Here is a 19890-nt window from a genome sequence, read left to right on the forward strand (position 1 = left end):
GCCAGCGGGTGTCCAGTGTCCAGGCAGAAAGAACCCAGCTTGCAGCCCTGACTGCGGGGAGCTTAGATGTCAGACCCCAGGCAACGTGCTTTTACATGTACCCATTACCAGATCTTATTACCTCCATGGGAGAAATCCGTGTAGTGGGATTCAGGAAAATGAAATAACTTGCACAACAGGCTCACAGCTTGGAAAGGAAACAGCTTGGAGTTTTAACCAGATCTGACCCTCAAGCCCAAGCTATTTCCAGTTTATTCCAGGGTGCCTGAACTTGGTTGCTGTGTATAGAGTCCTGTGAGTTTACTCCAGGGTGCCTGAACTTGGTTGCTGTGTATAGAGTCCTGTGAGTTTATTTCAGGGTGCCTGAACTTGGTTGCTGTGTATAGAGTCCTATGAGTTTACTCCAGGGTGCCTGAACTTGGTTGCTGTGTATAGAGTCCTGTGAGTTTACTCCAGGGTGCCTGAACTTGGTTGCTGTGTATACTGAGTCCTGTGCAGGGCCTCTGACAGCAGTAAGAGGCCCCAAGTCTAAAATGTTTGAAGGGATTGGGTTACTAAGGCCATTATGTTAAGCAAGAGAGATAGCCTGGGGGGATGCATTTTAGCTTCATATTCCTATTTAAAATTTGCTGTGTGGGTGGATAAATCGCTTCCATAAGCTTCACAGTGGCATTTAAGGCTCCTGGGGGAAAGTTAAGAATGGGGGTGTTCCTGATGTGGGGGCTTTAGGCTTCCATGAAGTGGGTCTGGGCCCCCTGCCTTACCTCACAGCCCCCATCTACCCTGGAGGAGGGAGTTGAAAGCGCTGGGGTAGCAGCAGGATCAGTTCTCAGCTTGAGCCAAAGCATCTGGCCGGGGCAGCTGAGCATTAGCACAGAACCCTTTGAGTCCTTCGGGCTCTCTGGCGAGGAAAACCGCTTCACTCTTCCCGCCCACCAACTCGGCCCAACCAGCAGCTGCTGCTTAAGAAAACACCCACAGACTCACCACATTTTAGTCTTAGCATTTACTTTCCCCACCCCACTTTCTTGGAACAGCCTTTAGTTCTACAGGAAATGGCACTGATGGACAGAAGACTGGCATTACCTTCATGAAAGGGCTGTTAGAGCTGCCTGGGAAGAAGGCGAGCCTCGGGGAACTGGGAAGATGCAGTCAGTGTGTGTGGGCAGGAGGACAGCCAGTCATCCCGCCGCCAGCCCAGCAGCTCCCAGCGGCAGGTGCCCAGGTGCTCCCGGAGCCCCTCATAGGGGTAGGGGCAGGGACTGCACCTCCTCCAGACACTCGTCGTAGGCCTCCTGGTACTCCTCGTGGGGCTTGACCATTATCACACAGGTGGGGCGCTTGGAGCCTGCGGCTGCACCCAGGTCCTACAGAGAAGAAAGAAGTGCTGTTTGGAAAAAAGGCTGTGCAACCTGTATGCCAGGAAGTCACCAACTGATGACCCACCAGCCTAATCTGTCCCACAACCATGTTCTCTTCGGTCCATGTTCTATTTGAAAGCATCTTGAATTGGTTGCCATCATTTAAACTCAATCAGACTTTCAAGGCATGGTCTAGCCACACACAGCCTACATTCCCACATGACAGCTATGAAAGGGCTCCAGTCCAGCAGGGGCCGTCCCGGTCCCTGCCATCCCTCACTTCCTGTGCCTCAGATCTGGCCCCTGCTATGTAAGATAAGGACAGCTAGAGGTCCCCCTGAGCCTAAACCCACCTAACAGGACTAACATGGGTGAAGCATCTTAGCTTACAAAGCTTACTCACATACATCTGTCTCTTTTTATTCTCATAGTCCACAGAGAACTGACTTCGGTTCTTACTCTTAGGCCAAATGGTAAGTTCCTTCAGAACAGGGCCTCTCCCTGCTTTATCCCAACAAGTGATACTGTGGCTACCCAAGATCCACCCTCCAGCCTTTTTTTTTTTTTTCCCCAGACAGGGCCTCACTCTATCATGCAGTCTGGAGTGTGGTGGTGTATGATCATGGCTCACTGCAGCCTCGAACTCCTGGGCTCAAGTGATCCTCCCACTTTAGCCTCCCAAGTGGCTGGGACTACAGGCATGTGCCACTACACCCAGCTAATTAAAAAAATTTTTTTTTTGTAGAGATGGAGTCTCACTGTGTTGCGCAGGTTATTCCTGAACTACTGTCCTCAACTGATCCTCCTGTCTTGGCCTCCCAAAGCACTAGGATTACAGGTGTGAGCCACAGCGCCTGGGCTAGGATTCCCATTTTATAAGATGGGAACTGAAATGCAAGAGGTAACTCATCTGTAGTCACAAAACTAAGAAGACATGGAGCCGAGAATCCATCCAGGCCTGTCTTAGCTCCAACACTCCTGGCTCTGTCCTATACTCTTCTGCTACGGCAGACGATCCCAGACACCCCAGTGCTGAGCAAGGTCAGGGGGCCATGTGCTCCTTACCGTCTTTGAGGGGATATAGACATAGGGCAGATTTCGGTCCTCACACATGACTGGGAGATGGCAGTATACCTCAATGGGCAGTGTGTCTCCTGCCAAAACCATGATCCTGAAATGAGAGGAAACAGTCATTTCTGGCTTTGCTCCCTCCTTTCAGTTGTAAGTGCCGCCCTGGGCTGGGTCTTAGGGAGAGAGAGAAAACTCTGTTTGGTGAGTGCACTCTTCTGGGGTGATCTCTACCTCTTGGCAACATGTAAGTGCCATCAAAGTGAGGTAGTGCTCGGACAGGTGAAGTACAGGATGGGTGCCAAGGTGTATAAGCTCAGCTCTCTTTGGAGAGTCAAAAAAGTTTTCAACCAGGAGGTGATACTTGAACAGCACGCTAAATGATGACTGTGTCAGGCAGCCCATGGAGGGGTTGGGAGTGGGGAGAGCATGAGGTGGGAGAATCAGAATGGCACCGGAGAGACTGGCAGGGGACACCTCCAAGGCCTTGAGTACCAGGCTAAGAAGCATGGGCTCTGTCCCAAGAGTGACAGTGAGGCAATGAAAGCTTGCCAGAGACGCCTCAGCCAGGGTTCCTAGCTGGCCAAGTGTCAAGACTGGGGGGGCAAGGGCCTCAGGAGCCTGAAGACACAGAAGGAAAAGTCTGCTCTCCCACATTGGGTAACAGGCAGACACACAAGGACAGAGTCCTCAGCTGAAAGCGCTCTTCCCCACACCTAGTGCTCCTCTGCCGGCTCCCCGTCTATTAAGCGCCTTTAACTGTGAGTGTTCCTCACAGCCTTGTCCTCGGCTGCCATCCCCTCGCAGTACCTTCTTCCCGGCTGACCAGAGCCACTGCCGTGGGGTCAAGTGCCATCTGTGTGCTGAAAACTCCCAGATTTACCTACCATCTCCAGCCTGGCCCTCTTCCATGCTCCAAACCCCTATAGCCATCTGCATATTTGACAGTTCTCCTGGTGGGGGGAGGGGTGGAAGTCATGTGTCTACAGCACCTCAAAACCTTATCCAAAGCCAAGCTTGTGATCTTTCTACACAAATCTGGTCCCCCTCCACTGTTCACATCTCAGATTGGGCCCTCTCTCCCTCCAGCTGGGCATGCCAGAACCTAAAAGTTGTCATTACCTCCCCATTCTCCACATCTAAAGTCCTTTCAAATCTGTCCCCTCTAACTCTGTCTCCACCATCACCTCTCCACGACTACAGTAGTCTACTGCCTGAACTTTCCCCAACCTACTCGTACCTCTCTAATCCTTTCTTCAACTGCCAGAAAAATCTTAGGGTGTAAAAAATAATAAAAATTATGTCACTTCCTGGCTTTAACCCCCAATAGTTTCAAAAGCACTGAGTATAAAAACTAAATTTACTGTGGCCTACAAGCCTCCTAAGAAGGTAGCACCTCTGCTCACCAGACCCTCTCCTGCCCCCAGGCCTCTTTCTTCTGGCAGGATCCTCCCACCGCCGGCCTCCAAATTAATCCCTGTGTCTTAAGAGCTCAGCTCAAATGGGACTGCTGAGGCAAACTTGCCCTGAGGTGCCCTCCCCAGCGTGGTTAGACGCCATTGAGCATCAAGTGTGCCCAACATTATTGAGCTCCTGAGCACCCCCAGTTTCACTTCTTGGGATAAAGCACGGAGGCCCTGTTCTGAAGGAGCTTACCATCTGGCCTGAGAGGGTGATACAGGGAAGAAAAATGTAAGTAAGTTTCAAACTTTGATAAATGCCATTAAGAAAAGTGGGGTGAAGAAGTAATTCTCATTGCACTCTGTCATTTTCCTTCATGGCTATCACAACGTGTAATTATTTGTGTGTGTGTGTCATTATCTGATCAATGAATGTCATTGTTTCTCCCACAGCACAGTGCCTGAAAAAGAGTATACTCAACAGTTAAGGCTGCCAGGCGCGGTGGTGCATGCCTGTAATCTCAACGCTTCGGGAGGCCGAGGCAGGAGGATCCCCTGGGCCCAGGAGTTCAAGACCAGCCCGGGCAACAGGGCGAGCCTCCTCTGTCTCTGCAAAACAACAACAATCAGCCAGGCGTAGCGGTGCAAGCCTGTGGTCCCAGCTACTTGGGAGGCTGAGGTGGGAGGATCACTTGAGCCCAAGGGGGACGAGGCTGCGGTGAGCTGTGATCGCACCACTGCACTCCAACCCGGTGAGAGCTAGACCCATCTCAAAAACAAAAACTTTAACGCTCAGCTCCTTAAATACAGAGCTGGAGAAGGGCCATCCCTAGGACTGAGATTCAGGGCTGTGGGGATTAGGGCGGAGGCCCGAGGTAATCTGAGGCAAGGAGCGGAGCCCGAGGAGGAAGGTCCCTGCATTAATGAAGGTGGGTCTACCCTAAGGAACTTGGCTTACACGATTCGCTTCACTTTGGAATTCACTTTGAGCTCGTATACGTGATGTATCGGTATTGTACCAAAGGGTACCGACTGCTTGATTGGCTTCTGCATATGGGGCTAGGTCGGAGTCAACCTTTTTACTGTGCACCTACTAAGCAGAGATTTCTCCGTTTACGTTTAGAAATGCAAAATCTAAAGGAGGGTTCTTACCCTTTTTCTCCTTTGTTGACAAATTTCTGAACCTCTTTCACCCCGCGCCGAATCTGCTTCTGCTTCACGGCTGCAACAACAGAAGAGTCGGTCGGGGGCCTCGCCCCGCCACCCGCGACCCCATTCCGGCCACGCCGGCTCCCGCCTCACCTTTCTTGATGCATTTGTAGAGCTTCCGCGTGAGGCGGCGAGAAGCCAGGGGCTGCGCGATGGGGTTCTGGTTGACCAGCAGCTCCTGGTAGGTGCGCTCCCCGGAGCACGCCTCCGCCTGAGCCTCGGGCCCGTCGGGATCTGCCTTTATTTTGGTCATCGCAGCGGCCACGGAAACCTAGTCCCAGGGAGGCGAGCCCACGCGGTCCCCAGCTTCAGGCATCACTTCCAGGTCATCAGCTGCGCGAGAAGCCGCCGCACAACACGGCCAACCAGGAAACGACGTCTCCGACTCAGCCCAATCGTTGATGCTCAGCTCCGTGACTACGGAGAGCGGAGAGGGGCGGAGTCATGGTCCTATAGGCGGGGCCATCCCCTATATATTAGTATTACTAGTTTGTAATACTAATTACCTTTGGTCCTGATGTGGCAGGCCTGCCATTTTTGTGTTGCTGCAACAGGCCAGTAAGTAGAAACTTAGAAGTGTTCTGGTGGTTGTGGGTGGGAGCGCAGGTCAAGAGACGGGGCGGAACGGATTAGGGCGGAGCCGAGGGACTGTGAGGCTGGGGGCGGAGCCGTGGGAATCTGGGCCGGAGGGAGCGGGGCCCTGGGTGCTGGAAAGGCTGTCCCCCTTTTTTTTCCCTTTTTGACAGAGTTTCGCTCTTGTCGCCCAGGCAGGAGTGCAATGGAGCAATCTCGGCTCACTGCAACCTCCGCCTCCCGGGTTCAAGCGATTCTCCTGCTTCAGCCTCCCGAGCAGCTGGGATTACAGGCATGCGCCACCATGCCCGGCTAATTTTGTATTTTTAGTAGAGACGGGGGTTTCCTCCATGTTGGTCTGGCTGGTCTCGAACTCCTGACCTCAGGCGATCCGCCCGCCTCGGCCTCCCAAAGTGCTGGGATTACAGGCGTGAGCCACCGCGCCCGGCCTAAGGCTGCCTCCTTTCATGCATAATTTTTCTTACTTTGTTTTCTGACCCCTGGATCCCGTTGGGCAGGTGTGAAAGATACAGAGCAAGTAATGACCCCACTGACCTGAGTCTGCACCGCTTTTCCCCAGATAGCATGTGGCTCACTCTCATCCCGCAGGGTTCTGTTCCAGTGTTTCTCATGGGAGAGGTTTCCCTGATGATTTTATCTGAAATTGCAATCCCCTCTCTCTCCAAACTGGCATGCCCTCACCATTGTTTTCCCCGCAGTTCTTACCATTGCCTGACGCTACACATGCGGAGGGCCTAGCCAAGAAGCCAGCCGGGGCTGAGGGAAGGACGGCTCCAGCGAAGCCGGGAACAGCGGAGGGAAGCTTTGGGGACGGAGCTCCCTGTAGTGCACGGGGAGAGCTATGAGGAACCGCCCTTTGCATGGGTCGGTAGAAGGTTAAGGGACAGAGCTGCCAGGGCGTGGGGGGCGGTGGCAGGCCGAGATCCAGTGGATCTTGGTATCTCTGATTAGCCGCTTCCACTATTTTTTGGAACTCTGGATGAATATTAATTAGATAATCGCTGCAAATTACTAATTTGTAATGCTAATTACCTTTGATCCTGATGTGGCAGGCCTGCCATTTTTGTGTTGCTGCAACAGGCCAGTAAGTAGAAACTTAGAAGTGTTCTTGTGGTTGTGGGTGGGAGCACAGGTCAGTTAAACCAACTTAAAAGTTGGTCTTTCTCCTGTGTGGTGATTCGTGCCTGTGGTTCCAGCTACCCAGGAGGCTGAGAGGGCGATCGCTTGAGCCCAGAAGTTAGAGGCTTCAGTGAGCCATGACTGCACCTGTGAATAGCCACTGCACTGCAGTCTGGGCCACCGAGGAAAATCCTGTCTCTAAAACAAAACAAAACAAAACAACAACAACAACAAAAACCTTTTAACTCTGGAACTAAAGTGCAATCAATTTTATTTGTTTTGCATTAAATAAAAACAAACAGGCCGGGCGTGGTGGCTCACATCTGTAATCCCAGCACTTTGGGAGGCCGAGACGGGAGGACCACGAGGTCAGGAGATCGAGACCATCCTGGCTAAGACGGTGAAACCCCATCTGTACTAAAAATACAAAAAAATTAGCCGGGAGTGGTGGCGGGCACCTGTAGTCCCAGCTACTCGGGAGGCTGAGGCAGGAGAATGGGGTGAACCCAGGAGGCGGAGCTTGCAGTGAGCCAAGATGACGTCACTGCAGTCCAGCCTGGGAGACAGAGTGAGACTCCGTCTCAAAACAAAACAAAACAAATAGCTTATTACGGCCGGGCGTGGTGGCTCATGCCTGTAATACCCGCACTTTGAGAGGCCGAGGAGAGCAGATCACTTGATGTCAGGAGTTCAAAACCAGCCTGGCCAACATGGTGAAACCTCTCTTTACTAAAAATACAAAAATTAGCTGAGCATGGTGGCATGGGCCTGTAGTCCCACCTACTCGGGAGGCTGAAGCAGGAGAATCACTTGAACCTGGAAGGCGGAGGTTACAGTGGGCTGAGATCACACCACTGCCCTCCATCCTGGGCGACAGAGAGAGACTCTGCCTCAAAAACAAAACAAAAAATATTTTTAAAAATTCAGTATTTTGACTGGGCACGGTGGCTCATGCCTGTAATCCCAGCACTTCGGGAGGCCGAGGCCAGCAGATCATCTGAGGTCGGGAGGTCGAGACCAGCCTGGCCAACATGGTGAAACTCCATCTCTATTAAAAATACAAAAAATTGGCCGGGCGCGGTGGCTCAAGCCTGTAATCCCAGCATTTTGGGAGGCCGAGACGGGCGGATCACGAGGTCAGGAGATCGAGACCATCCTGGCGAACACGGTGAAACCCCGTCTCTACTAAAAAATACAAAAAACTAGCCGGGCGAGGTGGCAGCGCCTGTAGTCCCAGCTACTCGGGAGGCTGAGGCAGGAGAATGGCGTGAACCCGGGAGGCGGAGCTTGCAGTGAGCTGAGATCCGGCCACTGCACTCCAGCCTGGGCGGCAGAGCGAGACTCCGCCTCAAAAAAAAAAAAAAAACAAAAATACAAAAAATTGGCCGGGCGCGGTGGCTCAAGCCTGTAATCACAGCACTTTGGGAGGCCGAGACGGTCGGATCACGAGGTAATACAAAAAATACAAAAAATTAGCTGGGAGTTTTGGTGGGTGCCTGTAATCCCAGCTACTCGGGCGGCTGAGGCAGGTGAATCGCTTGAACCCAGGGGGCGGAGGTTGCAGTGAGCCAAGATCACGCCATTGCACTCCAGCCTGGGCAACAAGAGCGAAACTGTCTCAAAAGAAAAAAAAAATAGTATTTTATCTTGTTTGTTTATTTGCTTATTTGGGAGATGGGATCTCAGTATATTTGTTGCTCAGGCTTGCCTTGAACTCCTGGTCTCAAGCAATCTCTGCCTCAGCTTCCTAAGTAGCTGGGACTACAGGTGCACCTGCACCTACCTTAAAATTTAATTTTTTTTCTTTTTTTTTCTTTTTTTTCTTTTTTTTTTTTGAGACAGAGTCTCACTCTGTTGCCCAGGCTGGAGTGCAGTGGCATGATTTCGGCTCACTGCAAGCTCTGCCTCCCAGGTTCACGCCATTCTCCTGCCTCAGCCTCCTAAGTAGCTGGGACTACAAGCGCCTGCCACCAAGCCCGGCTAATTTTTTTGTATTTTTAGTAGAGATGGGGTTTCACTGTGTCAGCCAGGATAGTCTCAATCTCCTGACCTCGTGATCTGCCCGCCTTGGCCTCCCAGAGTGCTGGGATTACAGGCATGAGCCACTGCACCAGACCTAAAATTTAGTATTTTAATAAGAGAAATTATGATGTAATCCATGCTCACTTTAGAGCTTCTCAAAACTCTTCACAAATAGAAAAATATATCAGTCATCAATGAACATGCTATATAAACAATAAAAAACAATTCAAAAGCAAATAAGGTTTGTATATACAATGTAAAAAATAATTTGATCCTTTAAAGGTTTTTGTTTTGCGATTTCTTGAGAAAAGATAGCTCCTTCCTGAGCTTTAGGTTACTGTCAGCTTTTGCCTTCCTGCTGACAACTTTGCTGTACCATTCTCCACCCCCATACTCTCCCCACTCTTCTTCCTCCTCTTCTGTCTTGTAATAGCGGTTCTGCCCCTCCCTGGGAATCCTTTCTTGAGTGTCGTGTGGGTCTGTGAGAGCAGCTCTGTGGCCTCCTCCGAGCACACAGTGGCAGGACTCTGCAGGGCGGTTTTCTGTTCTTGTTTCTGAGTGGTGTTTCTGCCTTTTAGGACAGATGAAAATGTGCCAGGTTCACCAAGGGGAGAAGTACTGCCAGTTGTGTGCATGGGGCACAATGAACTCTGTCCAGCAGAGTGATGGAGAATTTCATTCCTGAGAAACCCAATTCAAACAAATTCAAACAAATGGACTCACTTGACTGACCTCACTCAGAGCCTCAGTTGTGGAGTCCCTTCAGCTCTTACATGGAAGGAAAAAGACAGTTAACATGTTAACATTTATGTGGCAAGCATATTACATACAATATCTCATTCAGTGCTCACCAAAAAATACCTCTATGGTAAAGGTAAAGACTTTACCATCCCTTTACCAGGAATAAAACCTTTATATTAACAATTTACTGACACACATAAAGGTGAATAGTTTGGTGTCGCTCACACAAAGCTGGATTTGAACCCAGGTCCACTTGTCTCCAAGCCCAGACTTTACCCATACCTGTGATTTGACATTTGAGTTTAGCTAAAAAGGATATGTAAATAGTGAAAGTGTAGGAACCTCAGTTTGGCCCAGGTCACACGTGTCTGCATTTTGAGCCATAAGACAATGAAGTGCTGAGAAAAAATATGTCTTCAGAAAACCACACTGTTTTGTTTTATTTTCTTTCTTTCTCTCTCTCTCTCTCTCAATCTCTCTCTCTCTCTCTCTCTCTCTCTCCCCCCCCTCCCCCTCTCTCTCCTTCTTTCTTTCTTTCTAAGACTGAGTCTCAGCCGGGCGCGGTGGCTCAAGCCTGTAATCCCAGCACTTTGGGAGGCTGAGACGGGCGGATCACGAGGTCAGGAGATCGAGACCATCCTGGCTAACCTGGTGAAACCCCGTCTCTACTAAAAAATACAAAAAACCAGCTGGGCGAGGTGGCGGGCGCCTGTAGTCCCAGCTACTTGGCAGGCTGAGGCAGGAGAATGGCGTAAACCTGGGAGGTGGAGCTTGCAGTGAGCTGAGATCCGGCCACTACACTCCAGCCTGGGCGACAGAGCGATACTCCATCTCAAAAAAAAAAAAAAAAAAAAAGACTGAGTCTCCCTTTGTCACCCAGACTGGAGTACAGTGGTGCCATCTCAGCACACTGCAACATCCGCCTCCCAGGTTCAAGTGATCCTGGCACCTGCCACCATGCCCAGCTAATTTCTGTATTTTTAGGAGAGATAGGGTTTTACCATGTTGTTCCAGGCTGGCCTCGAACTCCTGACCTCAAGTGATCCACTTGCCTTGGCTTCCCAAAGTGTTGGGATTACAGATGTAAGCCACCGCAACTGGCCTGTTTTCTTTTTTTGTTGTTAACACACTGTGTATTTCTTTCTTTCTTTCTTTTTCTTTTTCGAGACAGAGTCTCGCTCTGTCACCCGGGCTGGAATGTAGTGGCTCAATCTTGGCTCACTGCAAGCTCCCCCTCCCGAGTTCACGCCATTCTCCTGCCTCAGCCTCTCGAGTAGCTGGGACTACAGGCACCCGCCACCACGCCCAGCTAATTTTTTGTATTTTTAGTAGAGACAGGGTTTCACCGTGTTAGCCAGGATGGTCTCGATCTCCTGACCTCGTGATCTGCCTGCCTTGGCCTCCCAAAGTGCTGGGATTACAGGCATGAGCCACTGCACGCAGCCAACACACTGTGTATTTCTAAGGCCAGACTCAGAAATCTGTTCTGAACCCAAGTTGTTTTGTGTGAGTTTATTGCTTTATTGATTTTGTTGGAATGGCTACTATTTGAAGTTATTCCTTTTTTCTTTTTTTTCTTTTTCTTTTTTTTTTTTTTTTGAGATGGAGTCTTGCTCTGTTGCCCCAGCTGGAGTGCAGTGGCACAATCTCGGTTCACTGCAACCTCTGCCTCCCCGGTTCAAGTGAGTCTTATGCCTCAGCCTCCCAAGTAGCTGGGATTATAGGCATACACCACCATGCCTGGCTAATTTTTGTATTTTAATAGAGACAGAGGCTCACCATGTTGGCCAGGCTGGTCTCAAACTCCTGACCTCGCATGATCTGCCCACCTCGGCCTCCCAAAGTGCTAGGATTACAGGCGTGAGCTACTGTGCCCAGCTGAGCTTACTTTAAGCAGTGTACAATGACTGATAACTAAAGATTAATGGGCACTAGTCCAGGGCTCTAAATGACAAATGACTTTAGGCAAGTCATTTAGCCTCTCTGGGCGTCAGTGCTTCACCTACAAACTGAGAAAGTTAGATCTAGATGGACTAAGGTACATTTTTTTAAAAATTGGGGAGGATTTTTTTAAAATTGAGAGATAGATAGACAGACAGATGATAGGTAGGTAGATAGATGATAGATTAGATGATAGAAGATAGATGACAGATAGATAGATGATAGATAGATAGATAGATAAATAGATGATAGGTAGATAGATGATAGATAGATGATAGGTAGGTAGATAGATGATAGATGATAGATAGATGATAGATAGATGATAGGTAGGTAGATAGATAGATAGATAGATAGATGATAGGTAGATAGATGATAGATAGATAGATGATAGGTAGGTAGATAGATGATAGATAGATAATAGATAGATAGATGATAGGTAGGTAGATAGATGATAGATAGATAGATAGATAGATAGATAGATAGATAGATAGATAGATAGGTGATAGATAGGGTCTCCTCTGTCACCCAGGCTGGAGTGCAGTGGCTCAATCATAGCTCACTGCAGTCTTGAACTCCAGAACTGAATCAATCTTCCCACCTCAGCATCCCGAGCAGGTGGGACTACAGGCATGCACCATCATGCCAGCTAATTTTTGTATTTTGTGTAGAGATGGTGTTTTGCCATGTTGCCCAGGTTGGTCTCCAACTCCTGGGCTCAAGTGATCCACCCAGCCTCAGCCTCCCAAAGTGCTGGGATTACAGGCTTGAGCCACTGGGCCGAGCCACAAATTGAGATATTACCAGGCATAGTGACTCACATCTGTAATCCCAGCACTCTGGGAGGTTGAGGCGAAATAATCTCTCTTTTTTTTTTTTTTTTTTTTTTTGAGATGGAGTCTTGCTCTGTTGCCCAGGCTGGAGTGCAGTGGCACGATCTTGGCTCACCACAACCTCTGCCTCCTGGGTTCAAGCGATTCTCCTCCAGCCTCCCAAGTAGCTGGGATTACAGGTGCCCACCACCACTTCCAGCTAATTTTTTGTATTTTTAGTAGAGACGGGGTTTCACCAGGTTGGCCAGCCTGGTGTAGAAGTCCTGACCTCGTGATTCACCCCCCTCGGCCTCACAAAGTGCTGGGATTACAGGTGTGAGCCACCGCGCCCGGCCGGAAGAGAATCTCTTGAGCCCAGGAGTTCAAGACCAGCCTGCAGGAGGACCACCTGAGTTGGGGAGATCAAGGCTGTGGGGAGCTGTGATTGTGCCACCGAACTCCAGCCAGGGTGACAAAGCGAGACCCCCACCTCAAAAAAAGAAAAAAAAAAAAAAGAAAGGCCGGGCGTGGTGGCTCAAGCCTGTAATCCCAGCATTTTGGGAGGCCGAGACGGGTGGATCACGAGGTCAGGAGATCGAGACCATCCTTGCTGACACGGTGAAACCCCATCTCTACTAAAAAATACAAAAACTTAGCCGGGCGAGGTGGCGGGCGCCTGTAGTCCCAGCTACACGGGAGGCTGAGGCAGGAGAATGGCATAAACCCGGGAGGTGGAGCTTGCAGTGAGCTGAGATCCGGCCACTGCACTCTAGCCTGGGCGACAGAGCGAGACTCCATCTCAAAAAAAAAAAAAAGAAAAGAAAAAAGAAACGCTGTACCCTTTAGCTATCACCCTCTGACTTCCTTATCTTTCCTGAACTCTAAGCTACCACTAATCTACGTTCTGTCTCTATCAATTTCTGTGATCTGGACATTTCATAGAAATGGAATTACATAATATTCAGTCTTTTGTGACTGTCTTCTTTTACTTAGAATAACATTTTCAAGGTTTGTCCATGTTACAGTATTTATTAGTGCTTTATTATTATTATTATTTTGAAATGGAGTCTCACTCTGTCGGCCAGGCTGGAATGCAACGGCACGATCTCAGCTCACTGCAACCTCTGCCTCCTGGGTTCCAGCAATTCTCCTGCCTCAGCCTCTCTAGTAGCTGTGATTACAGGCACGTACCACTACGCCCGGCTAATTTTTGTGTGTTTAGTAGAGACGGGGTTTCACCATGTTGGCCAGGCTGGTCTCAAACTCCTGACCTCATGATCTGCCCACCTCTGCCTCCCAAAGGGCTGGGATTATAGACGTGAGGCACCGTGCCCAGCCTAGTGCTTTATTATTAAATAATTTTCCATTGTATAGATATGCCACATTTTATCCATTCGGCAGTTCACGGATTGGATTGTTTCCACCTTTTGACTATTATGAATAATGCTGATATGAACATCCATGGACAAGTGTTTGTGTGGGTATATTTTGCCGTTCTCTTGGGTAGATACAATGAAAATGGCTGGGTCAAACGGTAACTCTGTGTTTAACGTTTTGGGGAAAGGCCAGGCCGTTTTCCAAAGTGGCTGCACCATTCCTACCAACAGTGTATAAACGTCCCAATTTCTTCACATTTTTAACACGTTGTTATCTGACAAATCCAGTTTCCTGGAAAGAAACGTTTCAAAGGGACTTATGAACAGAAGCCATGTCTGTGTCTCCGGTGTGGGGAGACAAGATCGTAGCTCCCCGCAGCAGTATCCCCAGATCCAAAGCTTCTGTCCCAAGGGAGCAGGTTATTCAGAAGGGATGTGTGGGCAAGCGAAGTGTGATAACATCAAGGCTCTTTGACGTCACGTCAGGATAATGGTAAATACAGCCTCATACACAAGGAACAACAGATAAACTGGAAATCTTAGAGTTTATTATATAACACAGTAGTTTAGCATCCAAGATGGAGCTGCTTTAGCCTCAACAGAGGAGTTGTAGGCTTATAGCAACATTGAAAGGGAGGTAGAGAGATTTCCCATCTGCCCCCTGCCCCACACATGCACCTCCTCTCCCATCATCATCTTCTACCAGAGGGTACATTTGTTACAATTGATCAACTCACATTGTCACATCATAACCACCCAAAGTCTATTGTTGACATGAGGGTTCACCCTTGGTGTTGTACATTCTATGGGTTTGGACACATTTCTAACATGTATCCGCCACTACAGTATCACACAGGGTTGTTTCACTGCCAGGGTGCTCTGAGTGGAGGTGAGCCACAAGAGGGATGGCAGCTGCAGGCTCTGGCCAGGGGCAGCGGGGTGGCCATTGAATCCATTATCAGCCACAGATCCCCAACTGCAGTGGGAGACACGCTTTACTCTGGGCCACCAACCAAAGCCTGAGCTTTTCCCAGACAGATTTGGTTTTTGTTTTCGTTGTTTTTGAGATGGAGTCTTGCTCGGTCGCCGAGGCTGGAGTACAATGGCGCAAGCACAGCTCACTGCAAACTCTGCCTCCCAGGCTCAAGCGATCCTCCCACCTCAGCCTCCAGAGTAGCTGGGACCACAGGCATGCGCCACCACATCCGGCTCATTTTTATATTTTTTGTAGAGACAGAGTCTTGCCATGTTTTTATATTTTTTGTAGAGACAGTCTCACCATGTTGCCCATGCTGGCCTCAAACTCCTGACCTCAAGCAATCCTCCTGCCTTGGCCTCCCAAAGCGCTGGGATTAGAGGCATGAGCCACCACCCCTGGCCCAGACTTTGTTTTTTTTGTCGTTGTTTGTTTTTGAGACAGTCTCCCTCTGTCACCCTCGCTGGAGTGCAGTGGCACTATCTCGGTTCACTGCAACCTCTGCCTCCTGGGTTTAAGCGATTCTCGTGCCTCAACCTCCCAAGTAGCTGGGACTACAGGCATGTGCCACCACGCCCGACTAATTTTTGTATTTTTAGTAGAGACGAGGTTTCACCACGTTGCCCAGACTGGTCTTGAACTCCTGACCTCAAGTGATCTGCCACCTCGGCCTCCCAAAGTGCTGGGCTACAGGTGTGAGCCACTGCACCCAGCCTCCTTCCAGACTTTGTGCCATGGAGCTGTGGGGGCCAGGACCATTGGCCCCTAAGGGTTCACTGAAAAATCACTGGCACAAGGCAGACGATTATTAGAAGTAAAGGGAATCTCAGTAGGTTTGGGTCTGCACCGTGCATACTGGACTTTCCATTCATTCAGAACAACTTACTGAGCCTCTTTATGTGCCCAACACTGTGCTAGGCATCGGGGAAGCCATGGTGAGCTAGACAGAGAGTCCTGGTCTCCCAAGCTTCCGCCCGGGAAAGTGCCAGCCGGGAGAGCAATATAGAAAGGGAACCTAGGAAGGGATATGGGAAAAGGGCTCCTTACGGGATTTGTTGGATGTGACAGGGCAGAGGAGGAGGGTACTGGGAAGACCTAGGGGTGAAGAGGGAACGAGGGCAGGGCCCGATGGGACAGCCACCCTTAGTGCTTACTGCAGCCTTCTTCATAGTTGAACCTCCCCATCCTACAGCGCAGGAAGCTGCAGGAGGTGCCTGGTGGAGAGTCTGCTCAGAAATCATTTGAACAAACGACTTTTATGGACTTTTGTTCATCCCCCGAAGCTCCTAGGGCACCGTTGCAGGATTTTAAATTGGGGAGTGGCATGGTAGCTTCGTGGTTTTGGAAGAGCGTTTAGGCTCTAGCAGGGGAAACAGAGGGTGGGCAGGATGCCTGGGGAAGGGGGAGAAGAATGAGAGCAGCGAGGGAGCTTCAAGGGTGGCCTGGTCCAGGATGGTGGCCGTGAGGCTGCGCTCAGGGAGTTGGCAAGAGCGATATACAGGACATGACAGGACTTTGAGATACGGGGTGTGGCAGTGGAACAGGAGGATGGCTCAGGCAGACAGAATTTCTGAGACAGCCCCCCAGAGATGCCCTGCCCAGAACCTGTGAGTATGAGGAGCTGTCACTCCTGCATGTCTCGTTATTTGGCACAGTTGACTCAGACGGGGAGACAATCCAGGATTATCCGGGTTAGCCCAGTGGAATCCCTTGAGGCCTTAAAGCAGAAAGCTTTCTCTGACTGGCGGCGGAGGGGCAGTGGCGGAGATCTCAGGAGCAAGCAGGATCTGAACACTGCTCCCGGCTGTGAGGATGGGGGGACCACGAGTGAGGACCAAAAAGCAACCACAGGAGCTGCGAGTGACTGGCTGACAGGAGGCGGGACCCAGGTCCTACAGCCACTGGGAACTGAACCCTTCCAGCAAGAAGAGTGAGCCTGGAGGGGGATTCCAAGCACCAGATGAGATCACGGTGGATGGAGACTTTGATGTGAGACTTCAGCCCAAGCCCTGCCCTCCAGGACTTCTGATGTACAGACCCATGAGATAATACCTGGGTGTCTTTCCCAGCCACTGAGTGGTCAGTTGTTACAGCAGCAATGGGGAGCGCATACACCAGATTTCTGGACACATTCACTGCAGTGAAAACCAACATAGAGACCTGGTGTGGTGGCGCACGCCTGTAATCCCAGCACCTTGGGAGGCCCAGGCAGATGGATCACTTGAGGCCAGAAGTTCAAGACCAGCCTGGCCAACATGGTGAAACCCTGTCTCTACCAAAAATACAAAAATTAGCTGGGTGTGGTAGTGGGCACCTGTAATTCCAGCTACTCAGGAGGCTGAGGCAGGAGAATCGCTTGAACCCAGGAAGCAGAGGTTGCAGTGAGCCAAGATTGCCCCACTGCACTCCAGCCTGGGCAACAGAGCGACACTCCATCTCAAAAAAAAAAAAAGAGAGAGAGAGAAAGAAAAAAATAAAGGAAGGAAGGAGAAAGAAAAAGAAGAAAGAAAAGAAAAGAAAACCAACGTAGAGAGCGAGGCAGGGCAGGCTGGGAAAGAAAAAAGAGAGGAGAGGAGGAAGGAAGGAAAAAGAAAAAGGAAGGAAGGGAGGGAGGGAGGGAAAAGAAAAAGGAAGGAAGGGAGGGAGGGAGGGAAAAGAAAAAGGAAGGAAGGGAGGGAGGGAGGGAAAAGAAAAAGGAAGGAAGGGGGAGAAAAGAAAAGAAAAGCGATGTAGAGGGCGAGGCAGGGCAGGCTGGCAGAGGAAAGAGGTCCCGGGGACTCGGGATGGATAATAAGGGTCCCCACCTCATCAGGCTGTTGGGAGAGCCAAGTGCATGTACAGGACGTGCGGCCGCAGCGGGGACTGGGAGACCTACGGTGGCAACGGGAATGGAGATCTGTGCGTTGTGGCACAAAGGCCTCCACCTGCCACGGAGGTGTGACGGGCGGGCGGGGAAAACGGGGCATTGCGCTGCCTGAGCCACCGTGCGCGGCCCCGCCGCCCGGGAGCGCGCTGTGGCCTCCTCTCCGTCGCCTGTACCGCCACCTCGTGGAGCAGTGTGGAATCGCCAGCAGTCAGTCGGCGGGCTTTGGTTCTGGGAGTCTTCTCCTCTCGTGTCCTCCTTCTTCTGACCGTGCTCCACTGACATCCGGCCTCTTGCTTTGCAGGAGGCAGGGAGGTCATGCTCCTGCCCTAGAAAGTGAGAACTGGAAGGTCTTTAGAGGCCATTGATTCACCCTCCCCTGTCAACAGAGTGGAATGAGAGCAAATCAGGTTCCGAGGTGGGAGGAAAACCCAGGCAGCCCTCCCTCATTCATTCCTTGGCACCTGCTCAGCCTCTGGCTTCCAGTTGGCCATGGAGAGGAGGGAAGGCAGGGAGCAGTGCACCTCCTGCTTCTGACCTGTGCTCCTTCTCCAGGAACAGACACCTGGCGCTGCTGGCCTTCCTTTTCTCGTGAGATAAGGAGGCATCTGTTTTTCTCTTCTTTGTGAAAGACAGAGAGGAGAGCAGCCAGGCCAGAATGGGGGGTGAGGGGGAGGGTGGAGAACTGGGCTGAGGGTGTCTGGGGCTTCCTAGGCAAAGGGCTTGGGTGTCAATCCCGTTGATTTAGATCAGAGTCAGAAGATGTTCTCTGTAAAGGGCCAGACAGTAAACATTTTAGGCTCTGTGAACTATACAGTCTCTATTGTAACTACTCAGCCCTGCTGTTATAGTAGGAAAGCACCCAGAAACAATATGTAATCAAATGGGGTGGCTATGTACCAATAAAACTTTATTTATAAAAAACAGGGGGGCCGGGCGTGGTGGCTCACACGTGTAATCCCAGCACTTTGGGAGGCTGAGGCTGGCGGATCATGAGGTCAAGAGTTCGAGACCAGCCTGGCCAATATGGTGGAACCCTGTCTCTACTAAAAATACAAAAAAATTAGCCAAGCGTGGTGGCGGGTGCCTGTAATCCCAGCTACTCGGGGGGCTGAGGCAGGAGAATCACTTGAACCTGGGAGGTGGAGGCTGCAGTAAGCTGAGATCGCGCCACTGCACATCAGACTGGGTGACAGTGCCAGACTCTGTCTCAAAACAAACAAACAAACAAACCGAAAACATGGCTCTGCTGGCCGTAGTTCGCTGACCTCTGATTTGGATGTTGGTGGCGGCGTCTACCGGTTTTTCCAATCAGATGCTTCAGCTGAGGCTGGGGGCCGTGGCTCATGCCTGGAATCCCAGTGTTTTGGAAGGCCGAGGTGGGAGGATCACTTGAGCCCAGAAGTTTATCAGCAGCCTGGCAACAAACAAGACTTCTGTCTCAACAACAAAAGTAAAGAAAGAAAAAATGATGCCCCAGGGTGGCGCCGGGCTGGGCTGGGGGCGCGCCCTCTGCGAGCAGGACATCCGGCCTGCGGGCACTGCTGGGGCTCAGGCTGCTGGTTGCGGGCTTGCACCTGCTGCGATCAAAAGCCAGACCAGCGCCTGCCCCTCGGGACCCAGCTGGTGGGGACCACAGTGGTGAACTCAGGTGGCCGCTGGGACTCAGCCGTCATGGAGAGCCTAGCGGTGAAGTACCTGAGCCAGCAGGAAGCCCAGGCTGTGGACCAAGAGCTGTTTAACCAGTACCAGTTCAACGTGGACCAACTTATGGAGCTGGCCAGGCTGAGCTGTGCCACAGCCATCGCCAAGGCATACCCCCCACGTCCATGTTCAGGAGCCCTCTACTGTCCTGGTCATCTGTGGCCTGGGGAATAATGGAGGAGATGGTCTGATCTGTGCTGGACACCTCAAACTCTTTGGCTACCAGCCAAGCATCTATTACCCCAAAAGGCCTAACAAGCTCCTCTTCATTGCGTTGGTGACCCAGTGTCAGAAAATGGACATCCCTTTCCTTGGGGAAATGCGCTCAGAGCCCGTGATGATTGAGCTGTATGAGCTGGTGGTGGATGCCGCCTGTGGCTTCAGCTTCAAGGGTGACGTTCGGGAACCGTTCCACGGCATCCTGAGTGTCCTGAAGGGACTTACTGCGTCCATTGCCAGCATCAACATTCCCTCAGGATGGGATGTGGAGAAGGGAACACTGCAGGGATCCAGCCAGACGTGCTCATCTACCTCACAGCACCCAAAAAATCTGCAACCCATGTTACCAGAAGCCACCAGGGGTCGTTTTGTGCCACCTGCTCTGGAAAAGAAGTAACAGCTGAACCTGCCCCCTGCCCTGATACTGAGTGTGTCTGTGGTCTGCAGTGAGGGAGGCGGGTGGGTATTCTTCCCAGTACAGACTTAGA

At 50.9% G+C, this 19890-nt stretch overlaps 1 protein-coding gene, 1 long non-coding RNA gene and 1 pseudogene across 3 annotated transcripts; 2 read left to right on the forward strand and 1 right to left on the reverse strand.

The window, feature by feature from the left end:
- The first annotated feature begins 348 nt into the window (after positions 1-348).
- LOC144329611 (uncharacterized) lies at positions 349-2105 on the forward strand. Its single transcript, XR_013395033.1, has 2 exons — positions 349-1834; positions 1936-2105. It is a non-coding gene; the product is annotated as an uncharacterized LOC144329611 (long non-coding RNA).
- Positions 992-5421, reverse strand: NHP2 (NHP2 ribonucleoprotein). Of its 2 annotated transcripts, NM_001267011.2 has the most exon segments (4): positions 992-1367; positions 2427-2532; positions 4982-5051; positions 5132-5421. In NM_001267011.2, coding segments are annotated over 4 exon segments (462 nt in total). In that variant the 5' UTR covers positions 5292-5421; the 3' UTR covers positions 992-1241.
- Positions 5422-18972: 13551 nt separating this feature from the next.
- LOC709181 (NAD(P)H-hydrate epimerase pseudogene) lies at positions 18973-19890 on the forward strand (annotated as a pseudogene).

The sequence above is a fragment of the Macaca mulatta genome, chromosome 6, assembly GCF_049350105.2.
Source record: "Macaca mulatta isolate MMU2019108-1 chromosome 6, T2T-MMU8v2.0, whole genome shotgun sequence".
Classification (NCBI taxonomy): Eukaryota; Metazoa; Chordata; class Mammalia; order Primates; family Cercopithecidae; genus Macaca; species Macaca mulatta.

Bases quoted from the DNA above. Each gene is read 5' to 3' on its own strand.
- NHP2 (XM_015141552.3), bottom strand. From the start codon at position 5,291: ATGACCAAAATAAAGGCAGATCCCGACGGGCCCGAGGCTCAGGCGGAG. The intron at 5,052-5,131 runs GTGAGGCGGGAG...CTGTTGTTGCAG, and splicing joins CTACAAATGCATCAAGAAAG to CCGTGAAGCAGAAGCAGATT. The intron at 1,368-4,981 runs GTAAGAACCCTC...TCTTCTCTGTAG, and splicing joins GTCAACAAAGGAGAAAAAGG to GACCTGGGTGCAGCCGCAGG.